The sequence below is a fragment of the Drosophila elegans genome, unplaced genomic scaffold, assembly GCF_018152505.1.
Source record: "Drosophila elegans isolate 14027-0461.03 unplaced genomic scaffold, ASM1815250v1 contig_468, whole genome shotgun sequence".
Lineage (NCBI taxonomy): Eukaryota > Metazoa > Arthropoda > Insecta > Diptera > Drosophilidae > Drosophila > Drosophila elegans.
In genome coordinates, this window is record NW_024545855.1 from 4,292,924 (window position 1) to 4,303,191 (window position 10,268).

Consider the following 10,268-nt stretch of genomic DNA (forward strand, 5'->3'; position numbering starts at 1 on the left):
TATCAAGTGACACAGAAACAGAAACAGAACAGCAAAAATCAGTAGATGGCCCATAAAAATTCATTTCCCCCTAGCGGTCGAATATTGATATACATATCTTTGGGCCTTCCGCCTCAGTAAATCTGGGCTTGATAAGCGGGAGCAATAAACTGTGAATGTAAACGTTGTCCAACAACATTCGGTAGTTTTTTGACTTTGACCAGAGATCAAGATGAATGGTTTCCCAAGAATCGCACACTTCTGTATTTTGGCAACGATTGTGGCTTGAGATAGCAATTAGAGCAAAACTCCGCCAGTTCCAATTACAATTACTCAATCAGAATTGTAGGTGGGCAGTGACCTAATCAATTCCTGGCCATCAGAACAACTTCTTCATTCACACGCCAATTCCAACTCAAAAGTCAAGGCCCGAATCCGGATGGCGGTTGGCGATTGCAGACTTCCTATTTAGATGCCAACTCCCAAAGAGATACAATTTATATAATTTCCTTATCAGATCTGCTGGATTTGGTTCATTGTTGGAAAATTGTATAATTTCCTCAAAGGCGTTAATCGAACGCGGAAAGGCCTCAATTATGACCACAAAGCGACAATCGCTGTAGAATCGAAATGGAATCCGAAATCATTTCCCCTGCAATTATAAAAATCAAGTACACTGCAGCTGAGATTCATGAAAATGCGGGAAAAGTGCGACGAAGTGCCACTGGCTGTGCTTTCGATGATTGCGCGTCATAATTTAATTGCATTATGTGACGGACAAATTCGAGACAGCCTCCGCTTTCTTTGTGGCGCAACTATTGCTGATGGTATTACCAGTGTTTGGTTTGGTTGCATAAACTCTTTATCAAACCCGGTTACCTTGACTAAGCTAAGCTGCCCCCACAATCAGTGACCTCATTCCGAACGCACCGTTTTATATTTTTAAGCAAAGTCTGTCTTCGATTGTTATCGCGCACTTAATTAGGCGTGCTTTGAGGCAATGCTCGTGTAGTTATTCTGGTACCTACAACTTTGGTCATTAGAAAGCTGCAAGGTTCTCGAGATTTACTCCTATGGAAAATCGCAGAAGAGCTCTCTAAGCTCTTCGCTGAGTGATCCATGCACCTGCTGCTCTTTTATGGCCCGCTGCGGCACTTCAATTTATTTAGCATTATTCAGTGCAATTCGATGCCGTTGCTGCGTGTCAGGCAATCGCATTAGAAAATCATTTGCCTCGACTGTTATAATTGCATTTTATTACTTCCGACAAGAACGAGAAACCCACAAAAGACCTGCAGACCTTCGGCGAGAAAAGCTATCTGACTATCTGAAGAAAGTTGCCAGCGAAGAGAGCTCTAAGAAGAGAGCTGGCGAAGAGCGGCCGTTTGGCCCATTAGCTTTCCGTCTTCTACCGGTTTTTCTTCTTGGCGAAAAGAGAGTTAGCCGCTGCTGCTTCTGCCGCTGCCGACGTTGGCGGCGTTTGGGCCTTTTACGGCGTGCTTCCCAGCTTGAAAACGTTTTCCGCGGCCTTCGCAGCGAGCATTCAGTGTCAAGGTGCTCGAACTGGCGGTCGCTAGCGCTCCAGTGATAAAAGCTAACGAACTCGAACTCGATCTTGCCCAGCATCTGGAATTCCTCGAAGAGTTTCGCATAAGAACGTTTAGCCAAATCACAGAAGAGGCAGTTGGGCGCTCCACTTTCGACAGTGAGGACGTCGGTCGAGCGGTTCGCGTTGTTTCGGTTCATAAAAAAACAACTAAAACTAAAAAGACAATTCAAATAAATCGAGTGTTTTGTGAGTGTCCTGCTATCCCAAGTGAAGTTTTCGAAACGGTTATCATAACTCATTTCCGAGTGATCAAGGTAAAATTGAAAACGCCTCTCTTGCACATCGGTTGACATTCAATGCCTGACAAGGTGTCAATTGTCAGGCGAACAGGATGTCCACATGTCGATCAATTAAACGAAAATGGTCAATGGATCATTAGAGAAAGCTTGGGTGAATGTCAGCACAAAAAGCATCGAGAAGATGTCACATTAGTTTCCAAGTTTCTCAGTTTCCAAGTTTCCAGTTTCAAGATAAGTCCGAAGAGCTGGCATGCCGGAAACACGGCGCGCAAAGCCCGTCAACTCCCAAATGTGCAGAATTGTGCAGGCAATTTACTTTCGGCGTGGTCAAGTCTTTTGATCCGTTGGGAATCCTGCTGGTGGCCAGTGATTTGGGTCGTTCAACGGTATGATGCGACCATTTAATGGCAATTAGTTGGGGCTCAAACGAGTCAAGACCTGAATGTCAAAGACTTTCGCTGCCTGTATTAGAACCCGAGAATCCGAATGACAAATCTTCGCTTTACGTGCTCCACAATTCATTGCCCTGTTACAAAATAAGCCGGGCTAAACGATGATCCAAACTGATTTATATTCCGGAGCAGCATTGGATTCGAAATGCATTCAACAGTTAAAGCGGCGGCTTCTTCGTTCGCTCGGAAATCATGTTTATTGATATCGGGTGCATAGATTAGGATAACGAATGGCTTTCGAAATGGTGCGGTTAATTTGCCGTTAGGGCCGTTAGGCCATGAAATGAAAAGTTTTGTCAAGATTTTTCCTATGCTACTTGTTTCTTTTTTTGGTTTTTGATACACCACAGCAGCCAAACAGTCAAGCAGCTAAGGGAAACTAGTTTTGTGGGTCTTTTGATAGTTGAGAAATTTCACTGGCCATTAATTGAAGATTTGTCGCTAACTTTGAGAAATTTCTGCCAGCCACAAAAAAGAATTTCTATAGAAATAACTCGAAGTGACCCACATCCGAGCGATCCAAGCGGAGCCAACTCCTTATGCCGATGTCGATGGCCAGCGGGTGCAGTTTTCAAATTGCCAGCCATGAAATGAAGATAGCAGCCGAGCCTGGCCAAGAAGTAGTTGCCAAGTGGCTTTTGCTGGCCAACTTGCTTGCCAGCTTGCCTTTGCCTCCATCTGCGGCAACTTGCGCACATTGCTTACAGTTACACTGAGCAGCGCTTCAATTGAGATAAGCCTGGATGGCAGTTATGTCATTCCCTGGCACACTTTTCCCACTATCGACTAACACAACAACAAAAACCAATCACTCGCCAGCCATTCTAATTAAGAGGCAACTAGTTTTTGGCGTATTGGTGTCATAAAAGTGCTGTATCGGCAAGAAAGCAGTGGGATTAGCCCGAATTTTGAACCAGATCCGGAGAAGGCTCATCACTTGAAAAACACTCCATAAAGCTTGACCAAAACAAACTGTCAAATTTGGCTGTAAATATGCTAAAACTAAAAACTAGTTGTTTAACTGGCCGATAAATCCACAGACATCTCGATGCCAGCATGCATATATATAAATCTCCATTCGATTTGGAATCGAATCCGCAGCAGGAGCAGCTTGGCTGCCAAATGGAAATTTATGTGCATGTCCATGAGTTTGCAACAGTGGCTCTGAGGATTACTTTATTGGCCCACTAAGGCGGCTAACCCACAGCATTAAATTGTGATTTGAGTGGGCCAGTAGCTGGCGGTTTTCTCCAGCTGGGAGATCGGCTAATTAGAATGTTACCCCCACCCATCTGTTTCATTGAATTTCCTGCAAGGGGCACGCGACTCGCTTCGTTGAGCAATCCAATCCCATCCGTGTCATTGACCAGCAGCCATGAAAATTGATTTGCTCGCAGCAGACAATTGCATAATCGTTGATTATGAGGCACTCACGAAGCTCAAGACTGCAGTCGAATTCGATTAGTGCGGAAAGGAAATCAAGTCGAGAGCATATAGCTCTCTGTGATTTAACGCATATTACACGTAATGCATTTTCCATGCAGCTGGTTCGGGATCTGAGAGTCTGAATCTGAGTCTGAAACAGAACCGCAAAAGCCACTAACGATTCAACATAAAGCATCCAACAGTTGTGTTCTCCTCCGTATCGATCGCATTGTGATCAGCGGGGCCCAATCAGAATTCCTGCTGACCATTTCAGTTAACAGCTTCAGCTTCTTGTCCAGGTGCTTTTCCCGGTAGCTTTTTTTGTGTGTGTTCAGCTTGGCTTCGTCTTCCTGTGCGTGCGCCTTCTTGGCTAAGTGGCATTATTTTAATTCCTCAAGAGCCCGTGCGTGTGAGCAGCGTTTAGATGTGAACGGCAGCCGTAGACCATCAACCAAATTGATTTTGCATCTATTCCTTAGCAATTAATCAAGTGCCTTCGTGCTGGTGGGCGTTGCAATTGCAACTGCACTGCAGGATAGCCCGCACTAAACCCACTATTAAAGCGTAACTGTAACTGCTTGGGCAATTAATCACGAGATAAGCACAGGAGTGGGAAGACTGAAATGCTAATTAAAAACCAAGCTACCAAAACGTTACTTTTTTACCATACCCCCTCTAGAACACAGAACACAAAGGAGAGTCCAAAATGCAACTGCGGTCAATGACAAAGAAGCGAGGAGTCAGCATGATGGCGCTGCTGGGCTTAATGCTGCTTTTGGTGGACAGCTCCTCGGTGGCGGCACGCAAGTTGCCCAAGCGGCCGGCGGTGAAACCGTTGAAGACATTTCCGCGCAACAATGCCACACCGATTCCGGCAACGGGAGCGGGAGCTGGAGCGGGAATTGCGACGCCGAACGGAAGCGAGCTACCAAAACCGTTGAGCGTTGAGCCAGCGGAAACGATTGTCGCATCGCCACCTGGTTCAGGTTCTGCAGATTCCTCTGACTCTGTTTCTGCCCCTGTGCCACCAGCTGCTGCATCACCTGCTACTACTGCAGAGACCAAGGCCGATGATCTGGGCCCCAGTCCCATGGCAACACCCTCGGAGGAGGATTGCGAGCCGGATATGATTGGCTTCGAGCTCATAACAGGGTAAGTGTCACCGACAAGAAACATAAATCTTCATTGCGGGCAATTAGTTGCCCGTGGAGCAGAGACAAAAGCACGAATGTTCAGGCAGGGAGCATAAATTATACCCACGACTGCCTGTTAACACATCGTAAAGGTGGCTTCGGCTTCCCCCATTTATAATCGCCGCGATCCCACCCACCCACTTCGGTTGGCCCCCAAGAACTGTAGAGCTCCAGAATTTATGTGCGTTACTTTCCGGCTAATGTTAATTCACCATCGCAGGTACGTGCTATCGGCGCCATCGAAGCAATTGGAAACGCTGCCCGGCACCCTCATGCTGACCGACTGCCTGGAGGCCTGCCAGGCCAATGAATCTTGCAGTGCGGTTAATTACGAGACGGGCCTGTGTGTCATGTTCCGCAGCACTGCCGATCAGTTGCCAGGTGAGTCGAGCTGGTGCGCGGGCAGTTAAGTCGGGGTCCTAAAACCCAAGAATGTCTTTAAACAATGGCCTTAAAAAACACTAACTGATAATAGTAGCAACAATACAAGCTAATTACAAATAATGATCAATCAAGTTTTCAATGCATGGTTTGAAAGTTTTTTTTTGTAAAAGCTCTCTAAAAAGGGTTGTAAACGATTCCAATAATTTTAAAACGATTTACAGTTGTACACTTAGTAAAAAGAATTTAATTTCAAATAATGATATAACCAGAGATTGCAAAGTAATTTAGAAATCTGTTTTTGAATTTCTGCGATTTTAGTTTTTTCTTTGCGTAGTAACTAGTTAAAGAGCAGCCAGCACTCGATCGCACAATCATGATCTTTGGCTCGCAGCTTGTATGTTAAATGTTTCCCGCTAATCACAAGAAACGCCGCCCCCATCTGGCCATTTCTCCCCCCTTTTGCAGGTTCACTGTCCCGCTCTCAGTATCCCGTGTTCACCGTTTACGCGCAGAAATCCTGCTTCGGAGTGCGTCCCTGCTCGAAGGCCTGGTGCATCGATCGCGTCCAGGGCTACCGACTGCCGGAACGGGCCAAGGCCAGTCAAAGTGTGGCCACGCGGCGCGACTGCATCGAACTCTGTCTGGGCGAGACGGAGTTCACCTGCCGGTAAGTGCTTGGATAGGATACCGTTATACAGCAGAGCCACCCTCTTGAACTGAACCACCTCCGCCTCCTTTGGGTGCACACCTCTTCACTCCTTCACAATGCACTCCACACTAAGCACTAAACACTCTATGGTACACAGAAAGAAATATTAACACAAAATATACTCCATTCGATCTTAAAAAAATAACTGCTATAACAATACTAAAACTATAACAAATTAAAGTTGAAAAAAATTGCAATAAACGGTATTCTTAAAAATGTTTGGACCAGTTTATTGTTGTTTTTCATAAAATCATCATAGTTCAAATTTGTATATCAATAATAGAGTTACTAATTTATCGTTAGTTGAATAGTTTAAAATATTTTTTTGAGTTTTATATGCATAGTGAATATGTTTGTCTTTATTGTTGGTTTAGGTCAGATTCCAATTCGAAGTACATCAACACATCAATATTAACACCTCATACCCAATTAAAAAACTTATTATTATTTTTGGAAACATCAATTTAAGGGTTTAAAGATCCTCTTTGTCATTCAATATATCGAATTAAACAACATGTAATTATGTTTACATTGAATTCTATGACGAAGAACGTAATCACATCATTACAAATTTAAAATTATTCAGCTTATCGTTGTGGATTTTAGGAAAATTAAAACCCAAAGCAACTTTACATTATCATATAAATTTAAAAAAAACATTTAATTTTTGCATCTATAAACTTAGTCAACGCTTACTTCAAACTTTTTTAATTTAAGATAAATTTAATTTTTTCTTCTTTTCTTCCGTGCCACTCGATCCACCTGAAGATCGGCCAACTACTATGCGCACTCTGGCCTCTGCGAGCTCTCGGACATGGATCGCATTACGCTGTCGGACGAGGCAAACATCGCGGCCTACGATGGCGCCGACTATTTGGAGAACAACTGCGCGGAGGAGCCGAGCAAGCTGTGCGAGTTCAAGCGCGTAGCGGGTCGCATTCTAAAGACGGTGGACTCTGTGCACCAAAATGTGCAGACTCTGGACGAGTGCCGCGACCTGTGCTTGACCGCCCCGTTCCGGTGTCATTCGTACGACTACAACGAAACCGGGGAGCTGGTCTGCCGCCTGTCCCATCACAGCCGGGCCACGTTAACGGATCTCTCCGAACCGTACCTTTCCATCGAGGAGGCGGCCACCTACGAACAGTCCGCTTGCTACAATGTATCGATTGACTGCCGCTCTGGGGAGATGGTTACCAAAATCCGCACCTCCAAACTTTTTGATGGCAAAGTGTACGCCAAGGGAGCGCCCAAGTCCTGCGCTGTGAATGTGAACAACTCACTGGAGTTCGACCTCAAGATGAGGTACAATGATCTGGAGTGCAATGTGCGACAGAGCGCGTATGGCAGGTATATGAACGACATTGTGATCCAGCACCACGACATGATTGTCACGTCTTCCGATCTTGGACTGGCCGTATCCTGCCAGTACGACTTGACCAATAAGACGGTGGTCAACAATGTGGATCTGGGAGTAACTGGAGAGATCGAGTCCACGCTCAGCGAGGAAATCATCGTCGATTCGCCGAATGTGATCATGAAGATCACCGCACGTGACGGCAGCGACATGAAGAGGATTGCCGAGGTTGGAGATCCACTGGCTCTCCGTTTCGAAATCGTCGACGCCAACAGCCCGTACGAGATCTTTGTGAGGGAACTGGTGGCCATGGACGGGACGGACAGCGCCGAAATCACACTGATCGACGCCAACGGCTGTCCCACGGACCAGTACATAATGAGTGCCATGCAAAAGCTGGTCGGCAATCGCAAGGTGCTGCTCTCACAGTTCGACGCCTTCAAGTTCCCCTCCTCGGAGCTGGTGCAGTTCCGCGCCCTGGTCACGCCCTGCATACCGCGCTGCGAACCGGTTATTTGCGACAACGATGAGAACGGCGAGCTCAAGTCGCTGCTGTCCTACGGTCGTCGCAAGCGATCGGTGCTCAACGGCACTGATGGCGGTAAGTAAACGGTTCTTCGCAGCCAGAACAACCGAAGCCAGGGATGGCGACAGCGACGGCTATGAGCAACGCCACCAAGTGACCTCTTGCAAAAGGTGGATCGAATCTCGGGGGCGGGAATGTGGAGATTCACGGATATGGCCACATGACATTTACCATTTACTCTGAAGAGCCAAAGAAAGAATGAAGAAAATCTTCTCAAATAGCAGAGTTCTTTAGAAAGTTTTAATAATTGTTCATCAGGTGCTTAGATAGCCAGCCAATATTCCTTGTTTTTAAAAAAACAAAAAACATCAATGATTTTTAAGAAGTTTAAATAATTATTCAGTAAGTTTCTAGATAGTCAGAGAATAATATTTAATTACAAAGAACTTTTTCATTCAATGGAATTTCATCGACAAGTTGGTTATTATAATTATTACTACTAACAGTTTTATAAAGTAGAGAGTGTCTTTTAGATTTAAGGATAAAGACACTTTTTTTAACGTCCATAACTTTTTTCATCATTTTTCACTAAGTATTTTTCATATCAAATTGTAGAAATCAATCGATTTACCATAGCTACAAAGTTAAGGGTACTTTCACCCCTTAACATATGTAATTTTGTCATTTAGTCCATGGAATTGCAATGTCAGTATTATGGTCTGCCCTGGATTTATGCACCTTCCTCGTTCAGTGGCACACCATCCCTGGTTTGGTGGCACAACAGCAACAGCTCAAAGAAAACATATTTCATTTCTTATTTGCCTCTTTTTCTCCACTTCTCTTTGCTCGCCTGCAATTTTTTGTTTTGTGCTTTTCTGCTCGATGGATGCGCTGCTACCTTTTCACAGTTGAGCTGGCCATTAAGTCGGAACGCCAAAAACGTGATGTGAGTCATCAGGCGGCCGGCGATGAGAACATTCTGCTGGTGCAATCGATACAAATCACCGATAAGTTTGCCTTCAATGGCGCCGATTCTTCGGGAGGCTCGGAAAGCGGTGGTCTGGATGGCCTGGCCAAATTGCAACTGGATCTGGGCACCAAAACGGACACTTGCATAAATGGCTATGGTGAGTTGAGAGGGGATCACTTGGGATCACTTGGGTTATGTGTAGCACGGTGGCAGTCGGTGAAGTCGATGCGGCTCCATCTTTTTGGTATCGCTGAGCTGAGCGTGGCGAATTGATTTGCTCTAATCGCGTGCCGTCGCGCCATCTAGCCTCTAGAAGTAAAAAGCAGCTTCGACTTGCCGACTGACTGCCCAGTTAATTAAATAAGCTCGTAAATTTTCTTCAACTCTTTTTACAACTCTATCCAGGCTTCATAATTGCCGGGGCTCTATTCCTGCTTCTCCAGCTTACAGTCATTGCTGTCTGGGACAATATGCAGAAGCGAGCGTTACACAAGCGGTAAGAACGTCAACGCCAGTGAATGGCCTTTAAACAAGCCAAGAAGTTGAAGAGATACAGATGAAAATGGAAATGGAGACGGAGATGGTGGACATGGAGAGAAAACCCGAGCTGCAGGTGGAGTGGCGGCAGAAACTAGCATGAAATTCTACTTAGCTCAAAACTTAGCACCGCTCATAATCTAGTTAGTTGATGTACGATCGAGTGATGGAGAATAGAGAATGGACGCCCTTCCCCGGATTTTCCGCCATAGAGCTGGACTCCTCTGTGAAGGGTTTGCCCTTAGGAACAACCCGTAGCTTAATATTTATACCTTATACACCTATACCTAACTATATGTATGCGCGTTTAGGCGCCCCTTCTATAAGACTTACCGCTAAGACTTCTCTGAGTACGTCGACATACTATCAGCTTAAGACTTGGAACTCGGAAAGTAAAGCTCCTTAGTTGTAGTGCGAACCATTCAAACCTCTCAAGCGAGCTTCGAACTGACAACCAATGCTCGTTTAAGAGGTTTGACTGTCTACTAATACTTAAATACTAAAACTTAACTTAATGCTTATAATGTATGCTAGGCCCAATCGAACACATAAACACAGACACACAAAAATGTAACAAGAGACAAAACTTCAGATGCTATAAAAGGTAAATAAACGTATTAGAAAGATACTCGTTTGCATTCGCATTACTTTTCTTTTTACCGGGATTTGTTTGGTCTGCGGAAAACAAAATTTGCCCGTCACTGTCAATGTCAATCGATCGACAATCGACGTCGACTCTAACAAGGCCAAAACCTCAAGTCTCGGCCATGATTGTTGGTTTTGGCCTAATCAACGTTGATACAAATCAATCAAGAGCAGCGCTTTGAGTTCCAGCGCTTAGGTTTCCTCCCTCAATGGAATGGGTGCAACACTACACTCACCAGGTGG

The 10,268-nt window shown here is 45.1% G+C and overlaps 1 protein-coding gene across 1 annotated transcript; it reads left to right on the plus strand.

Annotated features, from left to right (window-relative positions):
• The first annotated feature begins 1,505 nt into the window (after positions 1-1,505).
• On the plus strand, positions 1,506-10,008 carry LOC108143070. The gene is made up of 7 exons (XM_017267283.2): positions 1,506-1,842; positions 4,384-4,856; positions 5,118-5,278; positions 5,747-5,948; positions 6,759-7,948; positions 8,782-9,000; positions 9,249-10,008. The coding sequence occupies exons 2-7, from the start codon at positions 4,411-4,413 to the stop codon at positions 9,341-9,343; spliced, it is 2,313 nt and encodes a 770-aa protein (XP_017122772.1). The 5' UTR covers positions 1,506-1,842; positions 4,384-4,410; the 3' UTR covers positions 9,344-10,008.
• The last annotated feature ends 260 nt before the right edge of the window (positions 10,009-10,268 follow it).